Below are 23,454 nucleotides of genomic sequence, written 5' to 3'. Positions count from 1 at the left end.
TAGTTTTGTGGCTTACGCCACCCCTTTAGTATGGGGAACTATACCTATTATTTTGCTGTGCCTCTGTTGAGCAGTGACACTGAGGTAATCCCTGGGGTATATCTGCGATCTCCCATCCATTGGTCAAGATTTCTCTTGAACAAGGCCAGCGAGGTGCTCTGCCTCACATATACCGGGATTTTATTCCACAGCATAGGGAGTCTTTGGGTGATGAATCTATCCCTCCAGCACGTCCTATTAATAGCCGTGTCGAGGTTTAAGTCTCCGCCCTTGTGGCTCTGACGGATCTAGATTTTTGAGGTGAAGCATATTCATCAAATCTGGGTTTGACATGGCCTTGTATGTTAGGCAAAGGTCACCTCTGAGCAAGCGGTGGCGACTGAATAGAGCTGGAGTTCTTTCAGTCGGGCAGCATAGGACAGATGTTTGAGACCCTTTAACCTTTTGGTGAGGAACTTTTGTGGCCTCTCCAGCTGCTGCAGTGTCGGGTCAGATACATTCCGAATGGGGCATTGTACTCAATCATTGGTCTGATGAGTGATGAGTATAGGGAGACTATGACCTCCCTTGATCTAGATGAGAATCCCTTCATGATAAGGTGGGCAATGTAGAAGGTCTTCCTAACTACTTTAGCTACATGGGTGTCGAATGACAGACTACTATCAACCTGGGTCCCCAGGTCCCTGATAACTTCTTCTGTGCTCAGTGGATTGCCACCTATTTGGTAGCTAGGGGTAACCTTGTTTTTCGAAGGGTATGACTATGCATTTTTGGCATTTAACTTTAGGCCATGGCTCTGGCACCAGTTATCCGTTTCTGTGAGACCCTTCTGAAGGATATCTGTGTCAGATGTGTTTTCTACTATGGCCCAGTTTGCAGTCATCTGCAAACTTTGTCAGCCATAACCCTCCTGTGTTTGCTTGTACTTGGAAAAGTAGATGCCAAACAAGAGTGGGCCCAGGACTGAGCCCTGTGGTACACCACTTGTGACAGGCTTTGAGTCTGACATGGCGCCAGCAACTCTGACCCTGTGGGTTCTGTCACTCAGCCAGTTTGCAACCCATCTTGTGATGTATGGGTTAACATTTAAGCTGATGAGTTTTTCAATGATACCCGAGTGGGGTATTGTATCAAGGCCTTTGCCAGATCGAGGTAGGCTGTATGGACTGCCTTTCCTCATCAATGGCTTTGGTGACTGTTTGAAAAAGTCAACCAAGTTTAGAAGGCATGATCTGCCTTTGACAAAGCCAAACTGGGATGGATCCAAAGTCTGCAAATTCCTATGTCTTTATTTATGAGGTCCATTATGATCCTCTCCATGGCTTTGCAGATAAGGCTTGTCAAGCTAATGGGCGGTAATTTCCAGGGTCGGTGGAGGCACCGCCTTTGTGAAGTGGGACCACAGTTGCAGTGCACCACTCCTGGGTGCGTATCCAGAGGTAAGACTATGATTAAACAGCTGTCCTAGCTGTGGGTTTAATTCCTCATTGAGTTAAGTGGAGCACACAGCCGGGGACACCATCAGGTCCCATGGATGCCGTGTTTTTTGCTTTGGAGAGAGCAGTTCTCACTTGGGCGTTGGAGATGTTTGGGGGGCTGCAATCGCTTGGTATAGATATCTCTCCTTTTGGGGGGGGGGGAGAAGTTTGCAATGAACCTGTCAGCCAGTATGTTGGCAATGTCTGTAGGATCAGTAATCTTCACATCATTTTGAACTAGTTCTGAGCATATCTGGGAGTTTCCTCCCAGGTTTCTAACATAGCTAAAGAAGGCCTTATGATTGTCTTTTGAGTCTTTAGCTATTTTTCTCTCAAAATTTGCTTTGGATGATTTTATGAGAGCTCTTAGTTTTTTACTTATAGTGATCAAGGGTGTCTTACCTTTTAAGGATTTTGCTCTATCTTGTAGTAGCTTCCTCCTTTTGTTGTAGAGTTTGTTTATGGCTGGGGTCCACCAGACTGGACGCTTGCCTTTGGTACAAAGAGTCTTTGTTTTGCTTGGGATTGCCTTATCCATGCAGTCCTGCAGGTGCTGGTAGAAGGCATTTGTAAGTGATTCAGCGGCTTGAGTACTGTTTTCCGCCGCCCCGGGGGCCTTAAAGGAGACCACACTAGTCTTTAGAAGTGTCAAGTCGGCCTTCGAGAAGTTCTTTACTGTGGTCTTTTCAGGTGGGGGTGGGATGAGGACCTCCAGCGAGATTAGTTTGTGATCTGATCTCACCAGTGAGGGGTATACTTCGGTGTTGAACATTGTGCTCCCATGTTCGTGATGATGAGATCAAGTATGTTTTCTCCTCTTGTGGGGATGGTGACTAGTTGTTCCATGGCATTTGAGTTTATGAATTCCAGGAACTTTTGGGCTAGGGTGTTTGGGCTTGAGTAGTGTTCCCAGTCTATATTAGGGTAATTGAAGTCACCTAGTATGATGGTGTTTGGTGATACATTTATCCCTCTAGTGTTTTCAGGAAGGCCATGTGAGGTTCCTGAGTTTGTGAGGGTGGCCTGTAACATGCTACAATTTGCAGAGCAGTCTTGCCTATGGTTAATTGCACCTGGATGGTCTCCGATGCATTGTGCATTGCCACCAGTCTTGAGGTGTGGGTGTCCTTGATGAATATGGATACCCCCCCCTCCTTTCTTGGTATTGTCCGGATTTTGGGGCCGGAACGCATGATAAGAGGTAAAACCTGATAGTGCTGGGGTGCTCTCTGGAGCCTTGAACCAGGTTTCTGTCACTGCACAGACATCGATGTTCTCCATACTGAGAAGGGCCTCGAGTGCGTGCATTTTGAGATTTAGACTTCTGGCATTGAGCAGCATTACCCTTAGTTTTTTCCTTTTTTGTGTTCTAGGTTGGTAGAGTTAGAATTTGAGCCTTGCCTAAAAACGTCACTATGGGGTTGGCAGGAGCCTTTGCCAATATCCGAATCCCAGGGTGACAGGTGCAAGCCGTCCCTTCATGAAGCAGCGTGGCTTGTCCAGCATGTCATCCCAGGCAGACAGACATTGGATCCCCTTTGAATGACACCAGAGTTTAAGCCAATTGTTAAAGCTGATCATCTTATCTCTGTATTGTGGCATCATTCTTGGTGAAGGTAGGATACTGCTCAAGGTCAGGGTCATACCTGCCTGGGCTACATAATCAGAGAGCTCCTCAATGTCTCTTTTCATGTAGTCCAAGGAGGTACGTCTCAGGTCGTTTACACCAGCGTGGACAATGACTGAGTCGTATTTGTACCTGCTGTTGAGAGACCTGAGTGCTTGCGTTATGTGGCGGATTCTAGCCCGACAGGCAGCTTACTGTGACCTTCTCCTTACTCAGTCTGGTGAGCGGGACGTCAGTGTGTCTGACTATGGAGTCACCAATGACTAGTGTGTCTGGCATTGTGTTTGGCCTTAAGGGCTGTGACTGTTTGACACTCTGACTGTGAGGTCTATGTGTTGCAGGTGTTGTGTTCTGAGGTGGTGGTTGTTTGGGTGTCTGCTTTGGTGGCCTCTGCTGTTTTGGTAGATTTTTGATCAGAGCCGAGTATGTCTTTGTGTGTTTATGTGTATGATTTGAGGTTGTGATGGTACTATGTGAGACTGGGTCTATAGTGTGTGTGGTAACCTTCTCCTCCTGACTGGTCTTGCCAGTCCTATGTTGAGAGAGCTCAGCCTCCAGTTTGGCCGTATAGTTGCATCTCTCGCATGTATTTGTGTTTTGTGGGAGGAGGAGAGGGTTGTCCATGTACATGAGGCAATTGTAACATTGCCTCAATATTCCTAGGTTCACCAGCTGAGCAGGAGAGGACACTAGCAACTGATCCCTCGACATGCTAGAAGGACTAGACAAAAAAAAGTACAGTTTTGTACCTACCATAAATGTAGATGTTCGAAGATCCACATTGCTGCAGTCCTAACACTTGGGTAGTCCGCTGTCCCAGTCGGCCCGAATACCAAAGTATATGGCTGACGTCGGTCATGGCGCATTAATCTGACGTCAGGACGTCAGGGTACAAATGCGCATGACCGACGTCATATCCTCAGTCTTTTCTTGCCCCAGATGTCAGAAGACCCTAAAAAGATAAGGCTAAAACCAAAAACACCACACACTCCTGCACCAAATATATATACCATATATACAAATTTACAAGAGTATAACCCCATCCACACAACCACCCCTAAACACAGAGGGGAAGGAGGGAGGGTAAATTGGACTGCAGCAATGTGGATCTTGAACATCTACATTTATGGTAGGTACAAAACTGTACTATGTTCTTCATACCACATTGCTGCAGTCCTAACACTTGGGTAGAATCCCAAAGCAGAGGTAAGGGAGGCTGGCAAATCATAAAGAAGCAGGAGCTGACAACATGCCCTGCAAAATAGCCGTGGCAAAACCAGCCCTAGATTTAGAGTAGAGAGGAAGGTGGTAATGCTTAGAGAAAGTATGCACTGAACTCCAAGTAGCTGCCTCCAAAATATCCTTAGTTGCCACCCGGCTTAGAAATGCTGTTGAAGTGGCAGTAGCCCTAGTGGAATGAGGCCTAATCCCAGCTGGAATCTCCTTGCCATGATGGGAATAACAAAATGCAATGCAAAACCCAATCCACTTAGAAATAGTTTGTTTTGACACAGGCTTACCCTGAGAACTCAAAGCAAAAGAAACAAACAACTGCTGAGACTGCCTAAAATCCTTAGTCCTGCTTAAATAATAACGCAACTGCCTGTGTACATCTAAAGTGTGCAAAATCTTTTCCTCCTTATTTTGGGGATCTGCATAAAAAGTAGGCAAATGAATAGTTTGGTTTAAAGCCACACTAGAAACCACTTTAGGCATAAAGGAAGGATTAGTACGTAAAGATACCCTATCCTTATGAAAAATCAGGAAAGGCTCAACCGCCATAAGGGCCTGCAATTCAGACACCCTTCTTGCAGAGGTAATGGCTAACAAAAAAGCAGTCTTCCATGACAAATATTTCAATTCAGCAGTAGCTGCAGGCTCAAAAGGTTGTAGAGTGAGTTTCTCCAACACAAAATTGAGGTCCCAAGCAGGAGTAGGAGCTCTACGTGGGGGTCTTATATTCTTTGCCCCTCTAAGAAATTGCTTGAACAAAGGATGAGAAAACAATGGTGGGTCACAATCATAGTGAGCTGAAATTGCTGCAGCATGAATCTTAATGGAAGAAAAAGACAAACCTTTGTCCAATAACTCAGTAAGATATTGAAGAGCCACACTCAAATTTGGCTCAGAAACATCCAAATCCTTTGCTGCACACCAAAATAAAAATCTCTTCCATTTTCCTGTACACTTTCCTTGTACTAGGTCTTCTGGCTTCCATAATCACATTCAAAACTTGTTGAGGAAGCTGAGACCTGCTATGGTTCAAAACAGAATATGCCAGGCTGTTAGATGAAGAGAGTGAAGCTTGACATTGAGTAGATGCCCGTCCTTCTGAGACAATAGGTGTGGAATCAAAGGTAAGGGCCATGGAGGCTTCCTTACTAGACTCCTCAGCAATGGGTACCAGTGCTGCCGAGGCCAATCTGGAGCTATCAAAATCATCCTTGGCTTGTCTTGTCTGACCTTTAGGAGTACCTTTGGGAGGAGAGGCAGAGGTGGAAAGGCATACACATGAAGATTTTTCCAACTGAAAGAAAGAGCATCCACTGTCCAGGCTGTGTGATGAAACCTTTTCGTGCAAAACTTTGGCAGCTGGTGGTTTAGTGGAGAAGCGAACAGATCTATGTCTGGAGTTCCCCATGACACTGTCAATTTTTGAAATACATGAAGATCCAGTTTCCACTCGTGGGGATCCATGATTTGCCTGCTTAACACATCTGCTAAGGAGTTCTGTGCTCCTGGCAGAAACCTTGCTTGAAGAGTAAGCTGCAAGCTGAGCGCAGTCTCCCACAAAATCATTGCTTGCCTGCATAGAGGATAAGAATGTGTTCCCCCTTGCTTGTTGATGTACCACATGACAGTTGTGTTGTCTGTTAGAATCAACACCTGCCCTGGAAGAAGTAACTCCTTGAAAGCCTTCAATGCAAACTGGACTGCTAACATCTCCTTCATGTTGATATGTAGATGCTGTAGTCTGGCAGGCCACTTGTCTTGTATCCACTTTCCATTCAGATGAGCTCCCCAAGCTATGTCTGAGGCATCTGTCGTTAGAATCTGACTCGCCTCTGGCCGGGTCACAGAGAGTCCCTTGTTTAGGTGACATTCCTGAGCCCACCACAAAAATTCCTTTTGAATGCAAGGTATTATTTGAATGACAGTGTCCAGATCTTGGCAGTGCTGTGTCCATACATTTTTGAGATACCATTGTAGCTTCCTCATATGCAGTTTGGCATTGGGAAGCACCAGAATACAAGATGCCATGAACCCTAATGCTTGAAGGACTGTCCTTGCAGTCAGCACGGACTGATGAGATAGTTGATGGAAGTAAAGGGATAGAGTCTTTTGTTTGTCCGGGGTTAAAAAGGCCATCTGGGCTGCTGTATTCAGTCTCACACCCAGAAAGCACATGTCTTGACAGGGTACTAGACTGGACTTTATTTCGTTCACAGAATACCCTAGGCATCTTAGCACTGCTATCACATATTCCAAATGCTGAAGAAGCACGTCCCTTCCTTGAGCCAGAATCAGGCAATCGTCCAAATAAGGATAGATTTGTATTCCTTTTAGCCTGAAGAAAGCTATCACTGGAGCCAGAACCTTTGTGAATACTCTGGGCGCAGTAGATAAGCCAAAGGGCAATGCAGAGAACTGATAATGAGAATTCCCAGCTCGAAAACGCAGATACTTCCTGCAAATTAGTCTGATAGGAACATGAAGGTAAGCTTCCTTGAGATCTAAAGTTACCATCCAGTGATCTTTGCCCAGCAGAGGTAAAAGCTTTTGTAACGTCAACATTTTGAACTTGGGAATGTCCAGATAAGTGTTGAGGATAGACAGATCCAAAATTGGTCTCCACGTGTTCCCCTTTTTTGGTACTAGGAACAGGCGAGAATAAAATCCTAGGCCCCTTTCTGGCACAGGAACCGGCTGAATGGCCCCTATTTGGAGCAACAGAGAACTTTGCTTGTAAGCCTCTTTCCTTTGTTGAGGAGGAATGTCTGGCATGCCTTTGAAAGGAGGTAAGGTATGGAAATAAAACCTGTAACCGTGGTGAATGATATCCAATACCCATCTGTCTTGGGTAATTAAACTCCAGTTTTCTCTGAAAAGTGCCAACCTTCCTCCCAAAGGTGCTGCCAGACGAGAAGATTCTGGCAGCTGAAAAGGTAGGTCATTGGGTCTGTTTACGAAAGGACTGACCCCTGCCCTCACCAGAAGACTGAGCAGGTGAACTCCCTGTTCTAGGCCTAAAAGAACCTTGAGCTCTGCCTCTACCACGTCTAGACCTACCCCTAGACTGGGAATCATAAGCAGGATATGTCCACCCCTTGGTAGGCCAATTTCTACTAAACTGGAGGCTGAACCTGCAAAAAATCTTTAACAGTCTGCATAGACTTAGCCTTGTCTTCCATTTTCTTTAGCACTGCTTCCACAGGCGAACCAAACAACACATCAGATTGTAAAGGATCATCTAAAATCCTTGTTTTCACATGCTCAGCTAAATTCTGATCCCTCAACCAGGCGTGCCTGCGAAGAACCGAACCAGTGGCAGCCACCCTCGAAGAGGCCTGCACAGCATCAAAACCACAATGCAAAGAATGCTTACCCACCTGTTCAGAAACATGAACTAAATCCTGCAACTCTTTACACTCAATACCTTCCGCCAAAGCATCTACCTTAGACTTTAATTGTGAAAGGAGATAATTTTGGTATCTCAACATGTGAAACTGGCAATTCAAAGCTCTCATGGCCAAAGTGGAAGAAGTATACACTTTCTTTCCCCATCTATCCAAAGCCCTTGCCTCTATCTGGAGGAACAGGATTTTTAACAACAGAAGCCTTAACACCTTTAGGCCCCTGTGAAACAGTTTCTGGGTCTGCCCTAGGACTCTTAAAAAGATACTTATGAGCTTCAGGCACCCTATAATATCTATCCGGTTTAACTGGAGCAGGAGGCAAAGAGTCAGGGTTCATAGAAGCCTCTGCAAAAACATCCTCCACCACATCTAGAACAGGAGGTATAGCTAAAGGCCTATGCTGGGGTAGAAACAAAAATTCCCTAAGCCTTTTCCTGGAATCAGAGAAATCCTGACCTTCCCATTTAAAATGCTCCCTCATGGAATGAAGAGTCTCTGAAAATGAAAAATCCTCAGGAGGAGAAGCAGAAGGAGTAGAATCATCTACATCAGAATCAGAGTAAGGAATACTCCTGCAAGTCTTCAGCCGAAGACTCAGAAGCATCCGAACACTGCTCAAAACTTCCAAGCTCAGGTTCCACCCTAGGCCTCTTATCAGGAGGGGGCATAGAACCTCTAATCATTGTAATCAAATCTTCTGCCATCTTAAGCATATGCTTCTTAGGTACAGACCCTGAGGAGGCAGGGGTAACACCTGAAACAAAACCTGGCCTGCCCCTGGGAGAAGCCTTGGAAACAGCAGGGGTGGGCCTAACCACCTTAGGAAGGGAGGGAAGAACAGCTACCTGAGAAGCCCCTTCCGCCTGGCCTACCTCCTGAGAGGTCACATCTTGCAGTAATAAAGTCTCTCCCTGGGATTCCAAAGAAATTTCTGGCTGAACCCCTGGCTCCGCCGAGCTTTCCAAAGAACCGACGTCCGGTACGGACGGTTCTTCCAGCCTAGGCTTTGCTGTTTTGTCCTTGCGCTTTTTTGACGAAGCGGGCGTCGGAGCATCCGACGGCATTTTATAATTACACCGCTTCCCAAAAACTAACCTGGCACAATCTAATCTTCTCTTTATAGTGCGTTTATTAAATCTAGCACAAGAGCGACAGCCAACCACGTCGTGCTCAGGCCCTAAGCAAGGTATACACAAGGTATGGTAATCCCTATGAGGTATCTGTTTCCCACAAGAAATACAGTTATTCACTTTTTCTGACATCCGTAAAATACTGAGGCAAGAAAAACCAAAATATTCCCAACGGGTACTTAGCCAACTTGGATTCGGTCTGAAACTCCGACTTCGGAAAATCTCAGAACGCCAACCTGCACTTGCAAAACTGCTTCTGCATCGGACCATGCGGCAAAAAAGACTGAGGATATGACGTCGGTCATGCGCATTTGTACCCTGACGTCCTGACGTCAGATTAATGCGCCATGACCGACGTCAGCCATATACTTTGGTATTCGGGCCGACTGGGACAGCGGACTACCCAAGTGTTAGGACTGCAGCAATGTGGTATGAAGAACATCTTTAAAAGAGATTCCGGGGGACGTGGGTGACCGAGAAATGGGGGTTTGCCTTTTTGGGGTGCTATCTATAAGAGTGCCGTATCAAGGTAATAAGTACTGTAGGAGCAAGTACTAGGTTTAACAGATAGAGAAAAGTCTACTTGGAGTCAAGTAGAGATGATCTTTTTAGGTATTAGAGAAAATGCTAGTAACAGGGATGCTTAAAGGTAAGATTGAAAAGAATGCACTCTGCAGTGTGCACTAGAGAAGTTAGATATGAAAGTAGGTAACTTGAGTTTTACCTGTTTAAAAAGTTAAGGTTTAGTGGAGAGTTACTATTTTTAAAACAGCAAGATGGACTGAAAGGGGTGGTTACTTTTGTATTTTGGTACTATGAAATACTGTAGGATGGCCAATAAATTTAAATAATTGAAGGGGTGGGATTTCAAAAGTGATGGTTTTGTGATTACTCACATAAGCCAGTGAAAGTAGAGAGAAATGAGATATATGGTCAGATTAACATAAGAGGCGGGCAACTAGAAAGACAGTGGTATTTAACAAGACACCTTAAATGGGTGGGAGGGAGGGAAAAAATTCTGCCTAACTCAGAACAGAGAGAGCTGTGGTCTCTTTTGAAGTTTTAATATGCTGTTAAAACAGAATGCAAGCAAAACACACGGTAAAGAAAACAAACTACAGTATTCAAAATATAGAAAGGCAATACAGAAATACAAAAAATAACAGCAAACTAACCTTTCCTTCACAGCAAAGTGTAGCAGAGTCTGGATGAGCCTTTCTGGTAAAGTCCCAACTTTCCTCCTAGAGGAGCTGCCAGTAGAGAAGGGTCTGGCAGCAGAAAATACAGGTCATTGGGTCTGTTTACGAAAAGGCTGACCCCTGCCCTCACCAGAAGACTGTGCAGGAGAACTCCAAGTCCTAGGTCTGAAGAAACCCTGAGCGTGAGCTCTGCCTCTACCATGCCTAGACCCGCCCTTAGACTGATTATCCGAAGAAGGAAAAGACCATCCTCTAGCAGGCCAATTCCTACTAAACTTAGGGGGCTGCACCTGCAGAAAATCTTTGACCGTCTGCATAGACTTAGCCTTATCTTCCATCTTTTTCAAAACCGATTCCACAGAAGGACCAAAGAGTACTTCAGGTTGAAGAGGAGCATCCAAAATCCGAACCTTAACATGCTCTGACAAATTTTGATCCTTAAGCCAGGCATGTCTACGAATAACTGAACCTGTAGCAGCCACCCTGGATGCAGCCTGAAGAGCATCAAAATCACACTGCAAAGAATGCTTGCCCACTTGATCTGATGCATGAACCAACTCCTGGAGCTCCTTACACTCTATACCTTCAGATAAAGCATCCACCTTAGATTTCAATTGACCTAACAAAAAATTCTGATACTTCAGCATATGAAATTGGCAATTCAAAGCCCTCATAGCTAACGTAGAGGAGGTGTACACTTTTTCCCCCCATCTATCTAAAGCTTTAGCATCTTTATCCAAAGGAACTGGATTCTTAGCCACAGAAGCCCTAACACCCTTTGGACCTTGAGTAATGGTTTCCGGATCAGCTCTAGGGCTCTTGTACAAATACTTATGTGCTTCAGGAACTCTATAATATCTATCTGGCTTAACAGGGGCAGGAGGTAAAGAATCAGGATTAAGGGAAGATTCAGAAAAAACATCCTGGACAACTTCTAAGACCGGAGGAATAGCCAAGGGCCTATGCTGAGGCAGAAACAAAATTCCCTGAGCCGTTTCCGAGAATCCGAAAAATCCTGACCTTCCCACTTGAAATGCTCCCTCATGGAATGTAAAGTCTCAGAAAAAGAAAAATCCTCTGGAGGAGAAGCAGAAGGACAGGAGTCCTCTGCATCCGAATCCAAATAAGAAGGGAAATCCTGAATTTCTTCAGCTGAAAGATAAAGCATCCACCTTAGATTTCAATTGACCTAACAAGTCAGGAATGAGGAATGATCCATCCCCTCTAAATCTGCCTCCACCCTAGGCCTCTTCTCTGGGGGGGGGGGCATAGAACCCCTGATCAAAGTAATCAAGTCCTCAGCCATTTTTAACATATGCTTCTTAGGAACAGGGGCTGGAGAGCTAGAACTATGACCAGGGCCAACATGACAAGGTTTGGCCTTAGCATGGCCTTTAGCCACTGAAGTAGAAGGCCTAATAACCTTCTGTAAAGATGGAACTACAGACACCTGAGAAGCACCTTCAGCCGGGCCTAACTCCCGAGAGGTTAACTCCTGTAAAAGTAAAGGTTCCCCATGGACTTCAGCCGAATCCCCGGCCGGATCCACAGGTTCAACCGGAGGCTCAGAAGAACCTGCGTCCGTAACAGACGACTCATCCGGTTTAGACCTCAAAGATTTATCTTTACGCTTTTTAGCGGTAGCGGGCATCGGAGGATCCGACGGCATGTTATAATTACACCTTTTTCCAAAAACAAGCCTGGCACAGTCTAATCTCCGTTTAATGGTGCGCTTGTTAAATCTAGCACAAAAGCGACACCCGACCACGTCGTGCTCAGGCCCTAAGCAAGGAATACACAAAGAATGAAAATCCTTATGAGGTATCTGTTTCCCACAAGAAATGCAATTATTAACTTTTTCTGACATCCGGATAACTGAGGCAAGGAAAGACAAAGATTTCCCCAACGGGGTACTTAGCCCAACTTGGTCTTCGGTCTGAAACTCGATAAATGAAGATTTCAGAACGCCGAACGGCACTTGCAAACGCTGCTTCTGCTTCGGACCACGCGGCAAGAAAGACTGAGGATATGGTGTCGGTCTTGCGCTTATGTACTACGACGTACTGACGTCAGCTCTAAGCGACAATGACCGACGCCAGCCTAGCTCTTTGGTATTCGGGCCGATCGAGGACAGCGGACTACCCACAGGTTATGACTGCAGCAATGTGAGACGAAGAACATCAACCCCTGTGTAAAATCCTGCTATTCATGCTGAGGATCCTTAGGAGCAGGAGAAATATGCTTAGTCTTTTTGGCTTGACTTTTACCTAGTTACCGATTTTAGTTTTGGTAACAGGAAAGAGGGAGCTAATATTTACTGGAAAAATGGCAAAGGACTCAAGGTACTTGGAGCAAATAAATAGGAAAATGTAACAGAATGAGAAGAGGCCAAGAATTCATTTGGAATACAGGCTAGAGATTGCCTTCCCTATAAAGGAATGACAGAGTATAGAGAAAAAGAAAAGAACAAGGGGATTCTAAATGAAAGACCTGCAATTGTATGGATTTTAGCAGAATCTAGGACAGCAGCTGCTGTTAATAAAGGGACAATTATTAGAGCACATAAAATATATCATAACTTTAGGAATCAATCACAGGAGGTCAAAAAGGATTGGAAAAAAAAAGACTGTATAAGAAACAATGGAAGGATATATGTATGACTCCCAAATATGCAACAAAGTATAGAAGATTTAGGATCTTTGCTTGGAAGCGTTTGCATAGGTATTTTTTATACTCTAAGCAAACTTCAAAGAATTTTTCCTTGGATAGATTTCAAATGTTGAAGGTGTGATGGAGAAGAAAGTTGTAACTGGGCATATTTTTTTGGGAGTGTAATGAGTTGGCAGACTTTAAAAATTCCCTGCAGACTACCGTCAGAAATGCTGCGTGAGCAAATTGGTGTAGCTAAGAAAATGATCTTTTTGAGCTGTGATACAGAATAGGAATTGCTTTGACATAGCAAGGCCTTGATGAATTTAATTCTGGTGGCTGCCAAAAAAAGCATTTACTCGAAAATGGAAATCAAAATCTAAACCAACCACACTAGAAGTAGTGAATATAGTAGCAGAGGTAAAAGAACTGGAAGTGGAATCTTTAGAAAAGACTAGCAGCAAATTAAATAAAAAAATGGGAATTATAGGAACAATACATGCAGAATAATGCAGTGGATAAAGAATGAGTTTAAAGGGAAGGCAGGAATTGAATGAGTTACGTAATGTTTGACAATGACTGTATAAAAGATTATAAGTAATAAGTTTGCAACTGAAAATGTCAGTATGATTTTTTTCATTTATATGACTGAATTATCACTTATGACATAGACAGTCAAGATGTTTCTTGTTAAAAACAAACTTAATAACCCTAAACATCTGAAAGAATTAAAAAGGACAGAGCATTTAAGACAAATATTTAGAGTATCTGAGTAAAAGAATCAGCTGTAGGCATCTACAACAGTCAGGCGTTGGTATAATGGTTAAGGTGTTTACCTCACAGACACAAGGTACAGGATTTGATTTTTTGCCTAAAGGCTCTATCTCTGTATTCAGTCTCCTACAGGCTGCTGAGAGGGGCTCTTTGCTGGCATATAGGATTTCCTCAGATCCAGCACTGGTGGCTCTTTTGTGAGTGTACAAAAACAAACACCAGCAGAAACACTAGATCCAGGGATCTAAAACTTTTCTTGTGATATAAACGGAACATACTAGATAGACAGATATGTGATCCAAAGGATGCCCGTACTATGGAACAGGCTTCCCATTCATGTAAAACAGAGTTTTTCCCTTACATTATTCAAATAAAACCTTAGCAATTGTAAATTTACTCCTGGTCTTCCCCCCAATGTCCCTTATGGACAGAGGCAGTCAATAAAAAAGCATTATCTGAATATCCCCCTACAAATCCTTAGCTACTTGCCTACTAACATGCCCCCATGATACTTGCAACCCAAATGGTTTGGGGTGTGCGGTTAAGCTTGTAAGGTCCCTAGTGGTCACTGGCCTAATGACAACCTATGAATCTATAAAATGTTACAAAGTTAAATGAAGCATGGAGAATATGGAACACCTTCAGTTAGCAGCTAACAAAGAATGAAAGAAAGCACTGATGAGGAGTAAGGCAAGAGCCAGAAAAAGAAAGAATAATAGACAGCTAGTCTGAACAACTACTGCCTTCAAATATTTTAACAGCAGATCAAAAATTGCTGAAGTACAAAAATTAGCCTGAATACCAATGATATCTATAAAATGTTAAGACACAAACACAGTGACCAGTGGTGCAAATGTTATGCCTGACTCTATAGTCAGCTGTACCGACATGTAGACAAAGAAGGGGGAGGAATGTTCTGTCACAGTTACCCAGTTACTGTAAACAGGATTCTGTCACACTTTGTCACCAGATTACTGGGATGTCACCTATCTACGTAAAATGAAAGAGATGCAGCTGTCTCGTATTGTCCAGTGGTGAAAAAGCCTGTTATTCCCAGGTATCACATGATGAATTCTGGTCTAAATTTTTTTTTTTTTTTTATTCATCACGCCCTTTAGTTCAACAAGGTGCATTGATACATGTAACAATGAAGTGATTGTGATTTTACACTTGTGCATCTTGAGTCCATGTCCATGATATTTACTAAAATCTATGATCTTGTACCAGGATGGAAACATTTATGAAGTTTTAATGACTGCATGTTTATTTTAACTGTAAGGAGCACAGATCCAAACAAAAAGATGTGATTAATGCCAAAAGCAGAAGGATAATCCAGATGTGCTCTTTTCTCACCGCTGCAAGGCTTTGCTATACTTACATCAGCTCCCTGTAATGATTTTTTCAGTACACCAACAACTTCATCCTGGTAAGCAACTTCATCCACACACTTGGGACGGCTGCACAGAAAGATTCCAAACAGCAATGCTTCAGTAAACTGCAGACGTTACTTGCCCATATATAAATTTGTACTAGCTATACATTTCACTACTGTCTTTAAAAAAAAAAAAAAAAAAAGTTTAATAAGAAAACAGCACCACGATCAGATCTACTCACAATAAATAGAGTAATTACAATAATTCCACATACATGCTTTATATACTATAGATGACATCAATGTACTAACCCATTTCTTTCTTAAGGCACACTTGTCTTCTAGAGCTCAATACCAGCTTAAGCTCAAATCCTATTGTCATATCACTGTTCACTGCCAAAAATGTAAACTATGCTGCCATGACATGGTTAACAGTGTAAACAGAACTTAATTACAAAAAGTAATCCTATCTTTATTTTTATATGGAGTTATTAGCTGGGCTAAATTACTGACCATAAGTGACAGATTTCAATCACTGTCAGGATGCGAAGCACAAAAGGGGGAAAAAAAAAGACAACACAAACACATTTGAAAAACACCAAGCAGAATCCGGAAGTAGGAGCCTCCAAACACCAAATGGAGTTACACAGATAAAAAATGCTTTATTATACAATTCTTCCTCTAAAACGTGCACGTTGATTGGCCAGCCCAACCAGCGTGCCCGTTGTAAATCCCTCAATATACTAACGGAAAAAGGTCCGATCACCCGGACTTTTTCCGTTAGTATAAAACACTGTCTCGTTATGTTAAAAGAGTTTAACATAGCTATACAGGTTTAAAAAAAGCAACGCAGATCTCCGTTGCTTTTTTTAAAGCTGTCTCGCTATGTTAAACTCCTTTAACATAGCGACACAGTGTGTAAAAAGCAACGGAGATCTTGCGATAACCTGTCTCGCTATATTAAATGGGTTTAACATAGCGAGACAGCTTTAAAATAAGTAACGGAGATCTCCGTTGCTTATTTTAAAGCTGTCTCGCTATGTTAAACCCATTTAACATAGCGAACAGTAAAAAGCAACGGAGATCTTGCGTTCTCCGTTGCTTTTGCCCACAGTTCTGATGTACTGCGTAGGCATGCGCAGTACATCAGAACTGCCGCGGAATACCAGACAGCTGCGGAAGGGCAGCAAAGAGGCATTATACAATGCCATTATTTAAGAAAAGTAATTATTTCTTTTCTTAAATAATGTCATTGTATAATAGCAATAACACACTTCTGGGTGTGGGTAATGCGGGATTTAACCACCAAACCACGCCAACTGTGGTTAAATCCCGCATTACCCACACCCAGGCGTGGGTTATTGCTATAATAGACACCAGTATAAAAATTACAGGTCAAACTGACATAAAAAATGTAAAACACTTTAATACTACACAAATATAACTTTGGACTTATCGGAACAAAATTCAAAATTGAGGGAGGGTTTGTGGTTCACACACACATACACGAATACTGTTAACTATTTACATGTTATCATTCAGAATAAGGACAGTGAATTCACCTCAAATATTTATTGCAGACCTGCTTTCAGTAATTTTTTTATCTCCATAACAGTTTTCACCCCACAAACAAAAAGCAGGCTTGGTGAAAGGTCAAATGGTCAGATTGTCATGTGCAATCTCAGATGACAAACTTTTTCCATGAGATCAAACATTTAAGAACAATGTTCTCGGACCATGAGTACCCCAGTATGCTTTTAGACAAGGTGACCAAGGAGATCACTCAGTATAGGACCTCCAAGTTTAAATCCATATTGTGTAATCCCTTGGATGACCCGAACTTACAAGGTACACAGAGGAAGACAGGTCTCCTACCTGGGAGAGGGCATTTGTCTAACAATTTCAGGGACATTCCCCAACCGTTTCAAGGATTTTACATAACAAGTAACAGTGACATTTTCAGAAAATTGGGGGAGCAACCCCTTTTGGTCTTCAAGACTGGACACAACATTAAAAATATATTAGGAAGAACATCATCTCTGCAAAATGCACTTTATGGTAACAAGGGCACCACCAAATGTGGAAGCTGTCCCTACTGCGCTTATATCCTGGAAGTAGATCCATCATTTTGGACAACACTGAAGGACAAAGGCAAGTGAAAGACCAGTAGAGTAGTTTATTTTGCCAAATACAACTTTTGCCCTGCCTTCTATGTTGGAAAGACTGAATGTGTACTTAAATGGACTATTTACGAACATCTGTACAACATATATACTAAAAACTCACAAAATGCTCTTTTTAAAACACTTTCTCGTGTGTCCACATTTCAATAAATTTGTCTTTGGAATTTTTTTTTAAACACCTTTATTGAAGTAGCACGTCTGACACAGGCACAGGCACATTTATATTTATATAAAAAGTAATCAAAACTGCATTAACAAGTTCATGTTTACAAACATTAAACTTCATATATCTTGCTATTTATCATATACCATAATCATAATCTACCCAGTCATTTTCAGCCAAACATTACATAGCTCATTTAAGTCATGCCTTCTTTTAAACCTCATTCCTCCCCTGTACGTATTGTTCCCACAACTCCCATTTTTTCTTATGTAGTTTGCTCCTACCCTTTTCTAAGGATCTCAATTTAAGTTGTTTTACCTGTTACTATACTCACTGCTTCTAGTATAGTTGGTTTAGATTTTGATTTCCATTTTCTAATGATTGCTTTTTAGGCAGCCACTATAATTAGACACAGCAATGCGTTACCATGTCTAGGCAATTCTGATTAGATATCATCGCTCAGAAAAATCATATCCCTCGTCACACCAACCTGCCCACCCAGCATCTCAGACTGCACGCAGGACATCCTTAAAGTCTGCCAACTCACTACACTCACAGAAAATATGTTCCCAATTACCTCTTTCCTCCCCATCACACCTCCAACATTTGCTGTCTACCCGAGGAACAATTCTCTGAAGTCTACTTGGCGTATAAAAATATCTATGTAAACATTTCCAAGCAAAAATCTTACATCTTCTGGATTTTGTTGCATATTTGGGAGACATACATACATCCTCCCATTTTTTCTTTGTGAATTGCTTATCTGATCTCTCTTCCCAATCCTTTCTAACCTCCTCTGATTCTTACAGTTATCATATAATATTTTTTATGGTCTACTAATTATTCCTTTTATAATGGCAGCTTCTGTTCCAGATTCTACTAAAACTCCTACCAGTGTTGACCTTTTGTTTAGGACACCGCTATTTATTTTTATTTGCCTATACTCTGATATCAATCATTGCTAAGGAAAGCAATCTCTAAAACTGCAGTCCAAATAAATTCTTAGCATCTGCCCATTCCATCATCTTTCCCTCTCTAGTTATTTACTCCCAATAATTTGGTTCCTTTTCCAGTTTTCTCCTATACATTCCAGCCCCCTCTTGCCTATTGTCTCTCTCTCTCTCTCTCTCTAAAAAGAAGTTATGTACTCACCATAACGTTCCATCTGAGTAGGTACTTCATTTGTCTGCAACCTGTGTGTATCGGATCCGACCTCAGATCCGAGCCGGCAGCTTTCCAAGCTACAAGATCCAAGCTCCTAGCTCCTCCCCCTACCCATAATCCCCTATGTGCTGTATTACCTCAGATCGTTTTTTACCCACTACACAACTCCAAACCTCGATAGAGGGAACAACACCGGACCTACTCTCCTAACAGGAGAAAAAACTTAGGTGGTCAGAAGTCCTGACAAGGTTCGGGGGATGGCAGGGGGGGCGTCGGTTGCAGACAAATTAAGTACCTACTCAGATGGAACGTTATGGTGAGTACATAACTTCTTTATCTGAAGTAGTTACTTCATTTGCTCTGCAACCTGTGGGACAGAGTCCCCAGCTACCTAGGAAAAACCTGGGTGGCTTTTATGGAAGGATATTCCGAAGCACCGCGGAGCCAAAGGAAGCCCTACCTCTCGATATCATATCCAGCTTATAATGAGAAATAAACATATGAGAAGAGGACCAGGTAGCTGCTGAACATATGTCGTCCAAGGGAATCCTGGACCAGAAGGCTGCTGAGGTGGCCATAGACCTCGTAGAATGAGCGTGAATTCCAATAGGAGCCGGTTTGCCTGAATATATGTACCCGTGAACTATGCACTGACAAATCCAATTTGCTACAGTCACTTTGGAAATGGCCTTACCCATGGCCGATTTAGCAAATGACACAAACAACTGGTCCGACTTGCGAAAATCTTTAGTCTTGTGCAAGTAAAAACGTAGTTGTCTGTGTACATCCAGTTTACGCAATTTGTATTCCCCTCTATTCTGAAAATTTGGGAAGAACACGGGTAAATTTATTGACAGATTGATATTCGACTCAGAAGCAACCTTGGGTAAGAACGACGGATTCCTGAGGAACACCCTATCCTTGTGAAAAATAAGATAAGGATGTTTCATACACAATGCTTGAAGTTCTGAAACTCTTTTGGCTGAAGTAATGGCCATTAAAAAAGCCGTTTTCCAAGACAAGAATTTTAACGGTACCGAAGCCACGGGCTCAAAGGGTGGGCCTGTTGGGGCTTGTAAGACTAAGGTCAAATCCCACGGAGGCACCGCCACTTTCACAGGTGGCTTCAAAAGGAAAATGCCCCGCAAGAAAGTTTTGCATAATTTTGTACAAGCCAAGGATCCTAATCCATCTCCTACATGGAAATGAGAGATGGCTGCTAACTGCACCTTAACTGTAAAAGCACTTGCTCCGTGCCTAAAAATCAGCGACAGGAAGTCTAGAATAGTTGGAATAGGAACTGTAAATGGATCCAGGACCCTGTCTTTAGCCCAGACGGAGAAACGTTTCCATTTGCTGTTGTAAATTTTCCTAGTAGCCGGTTTATGAGCCACGACTAGAATGGCCTTCACAGGAGATGAGATACCGGGAGTCCTTGCCATCAGTGGAACTGGATCAACCAAGCCGCAAGCTTGAGGTTCACCAGGTTCGGGGTTTGGAATCCTGCCGGATGTGAAATCAGGTCTGGAATGGGATCCAGTATCCATGGAGGAGTCACACTGCGAGACCGCAGGTAAGGGAACCAGATCTGGCGAGGCCAGAATGGGGCTATGATGATAACTCTGCTCCCCAACCGACGGGCTTTCTGTATGACCTTAGTCATAAGTGGGAGGGGGGGATAAGCATTAAGTAGACCGGGAGGCCAAGCATGGACTGGAACGTCTCTGGGATTCTCCCCTTCGGGGGGGGAAGTATTGTGAAGCACTCGCTGCATTTTGTGTTTAATGGAGAAGCAAAAAGATCGCAGTGAGGCCAACCCCATTTGCGGAAGATCTGCTTCGCAACTAATGGATTGAGAGACCACTTGTACAGAGTGAGAATCACTCGACTCAGTTTGTTCATTAAAATGTTGGACCATCCCGGAATGTGCATTGCTACCAGAAAACGGTTGGTGGATATTGCCCATTCCCAAACTCTCATAGCCTCTCGACAAAAGGGGTAAGACCTGGTTCCTCCTTGTTTGTTTATGTACCAGACTATTGACATGTTGTCCGTCTGGATTGCAACAGTCCCCAGAGGCAGAATGTCGTGGAGAGCTTGCAACGCTAGAAGCACTGCCCTCATCTCTAGGACACTGATGTGCAAAGCGGTCTCTAGGGAGTCCACATGCCTTGGACGGTTCTGCCCGAACAATGCCCCCCCCTCATCCGAGGTGAGAAGCATCCGTGGTCAGCGTGGCTTCGGGGGGGGGGAGGAACGACAAAGGGTCTCCCTTCCTTCAGTTCTGGAGCGTGGAGCCACCAAAGAAGGGAGTCCTTGCAAACTCTGCTCAGTGGAATTGGAGTGCTCAACGGATGGAGTAGTAGAGACCACTGAATTTGAAGGGTCCACTGCAGAACCCTCATCCACAGACGAGTGTGGAGGGAGAGACCGATCGCTGCTGCCATAGATCCTAGTGCCCTCAGGACTAATTCCTCCGCTGGACTCTGAAGAAGGGTTAGTACCTGAAACGACAAGCTGCTCAGCCTGTCCGCAGTTAGCACAGCACGAGAGATGCAGGTATCTAACTTGGCCCCTATGAACTCCAGGACTTGCACGGGGCAAAGAAAGGACTTCTGTAGGTTCACTGAGATGCCTAAGCTCTGGACAAGAGTCAGAGCATAATCTCTTGCCATGCAGAGTTGATGCCTGTTGGTGGCGGTAAGGAGCCAGTAGTCTAGGTACGGAAAGACCTGAATGCCCTGAAGTCTCAGGTGGGCTGCAACCACTGCCATAACTTTGGAGAACACCCTGGGGGCTGAGGTGAGGCCGAATGGAAGAATCCTGAACTGATAATGACTGGCTCCCAGCCGTAAGCGGAGAAACCTTCTGGATCGTCTGTCCATCAATATGTGGTAGTACGCATCCTTGAGGTCTATAGAGCACATCCAGTCGTTCTGCCGCAGGAGGGGTAGAATTGATTGGAGGGTGACCATCCGGAATTTTTCCTTGGGAATGAACAGGTTCAAAGCGGAAAGGTCTAGTATGGGTCTTAGGTCCCCCGTTTTTTTTGGCACCAAAAAGAACATGGTGTAATAGCCCAATCCGGACTGGTCTGGGGGGACGGGCTGTATGGCTCTTTTTCTAGCAACTTTGGGACCTCTGAAGCCGCTGCCTCCCTCTGATCGGGTGGAACATCGGGGAGGCGTCTGGTCTTGGGGGGTGGGTTTATGAAGGGGATGGAATAACCTCTGGATATAATCCGGAGCACCCATCGATCTGTCGTAATGGACTCCCAATTTGACAGATGCTCCGACAACCGCCCCCCCGACTGCCTCCAGAGACGGACAGCCGGGTAAGCCCTCAGGGCTGCTGCGCGGGTCTGTCCGGGAAAGGTTCCCTCGACCCGAAGATACGCGGTCCCCCTCTGCCTCTGGGCCGGCGTCCACCTTGTCCTCTGCCTCTAGAGGACGAGGGGTCCTAAGCTGGATGGGATTGCTGGGACTTACGGAACCACAGCTTCTTTTGTCCCCTCCGATTCCTTGAAAAGGATCGTTGGGGATTAGAGAAGCGGACTCCGACGGCAGACAGCATCTTCCCATCCTTCTCGCTTTGGACCAGCGTCTCGCGAACGGTCTTGCCGAAGAGCGAAGACCCGTCAAAGGGAGCATTCGCAAAGGACGCCTTGAAGGGGTCCGCGAAATCGCAAAGACTGAGCCAGGAGTGACGTCGCAAGACGACCCCAGCTCCGCTGGCCCTAGCGGCTCCCTCCGTAGCATGGGAGAGTAGCCACATGGACGTGTTAGAAATGGATTTCAGAGTGGCCATACGAGTCGAGAAACCTTTCTTGTCCTCGACCGACATGGACTCCGGGGGGCTGCAGCATATTCCTTAATCAAGTCTCGCTGTAGCCTAATGGTATGTGCCATATAGTTCAGCGCCTTTATCGAAAAGGTCGCTGAAGCAAACATCCGCTTCCCAATGCAGTCCAGCGCTCGAGATTCCTTATCCGGCGGGTGAACCGAAGAACTCTCCTGCGCGAGTTCCTTCTTGGTGGCGGCCGCCACCAACATGGCATCCACAGGAGATCCCTTGGCCCAAGACTGTCTATCCACTGGGGGGCTAAGGATCTTGTCGGGTCGTTTCGGGATAGGCTCCACGGTGTCGGGCTCCTTCCACATTCTAGTAGTAATTAGGTCTACCAGGGGGTCAGCCAGAGGGGACACCTAGGAGGTAGAAGGGCCTGCCTCAAACGCCTCCAGGAACGCGGATTCATCCGCGGAAGGTTTTTGGGCAGACCACCCCCCTCTAATACGCAACATTTCCATGATGTCTCCAAAGGAGACATCCTCGGGGGGGGGGGTGACCTTGGAGAACCTTCAGCATCTAAATCCGTGTCGGTGGTGACGGACTCAGGGGAGTCCAGGTGCCTCCTCTTGCACCATTTACGAGGGACCTCCTCGGTGGGACTATCCGAAGAAGGCTCATCAACAGGGTCTTGTTCCTCCAAGGGAACCAACTGGAGGGCTTGAGCAGGCTGTCCCGATGGTCATATGACGAAGGATAGACCCACATGCAGCGGGGGTACGGGAGGATCTGAAGCCCGAACCGGGGACCTGGAGGTCCTCGACAGTACCCTCTCCACTATCTCAAAAGCCGAAGGAGAACTACTCTCGCCAGGCTCCGAGAGCAATCTCCTCGGCTCCGAGGTAGGTATCGGGGTCGGAGCCGGTGCAGCTGGAGCCGAGAGAAAGGTGTGCTCCAAACCCAACGGAGCCGAAGACACACCAGCTCCCCCGGATGAGACGCTCAGCCCTCAGCCCAGAGAGCTCGGATCCGACAAACTCGAAGGCACAGTCTGTGAAGCGACCGGAGCTATCGGCGCCGACGAATCCCCGGCTCCGAAAGGGCCCGGATCCGATGACTCCGAGACCCGAAAGCGGGTGGGAGAAGGAGTGATCGGAGAAAACATGGGGGCTGCACTCCCCCCCCCCCCAGAGGGGGGGCAAGAGCACCCCCATCTGCATCTGGATGAATCGGCGCATCATCGGATCCATGTCCGCTTCGGTGAGGCTTCTGGTGGACCTTGAAGTCGAGGC

The 23,454-nt window shown here is 44.9% G+C and overlaps 1 protein-coding gene across 1 annotated transcript in view; it reads right to left on the bottom strand.

Annotated features, from left to right (window-relative positions):
- The window catches only part of RFC4 (replication factor C subunit 4), a 1,279,614-nt gene that overhangs the window by 1,182,304 nt on the left and 73,856 nt on the right, over positions 1 to 23,454 (bottom strand). The window contains exon 2 of the mRNA XM_044070726.1: positions 14,873 to 14,951. Within this exon, the coding sequence (XP_043926661.1) occupies positions 14,873 to 14,951 (79 nt within the window). The remainder of the gene's footprint in view (positions 1 to 14,872; positions 14,952 to 23,454) is intronic.

Source organism: Protopterus annectens, chromosome 4.part1, assembly GCF_019279795.1.
Source record: "Protopterus annectens isolate FY-2018-M chromosome 4.part1, PAN1.0, whole genome shotgun sequence".
NCBI classification, from domain to species: Eukaryota; Metazoa; Chordata; order Ceratodontiformes; family Protopteridae; genus Protopterus; species Protopterus annectens.
This window is presented reverse-complemented; position numbering and strand designations above follow the sequence as displayed.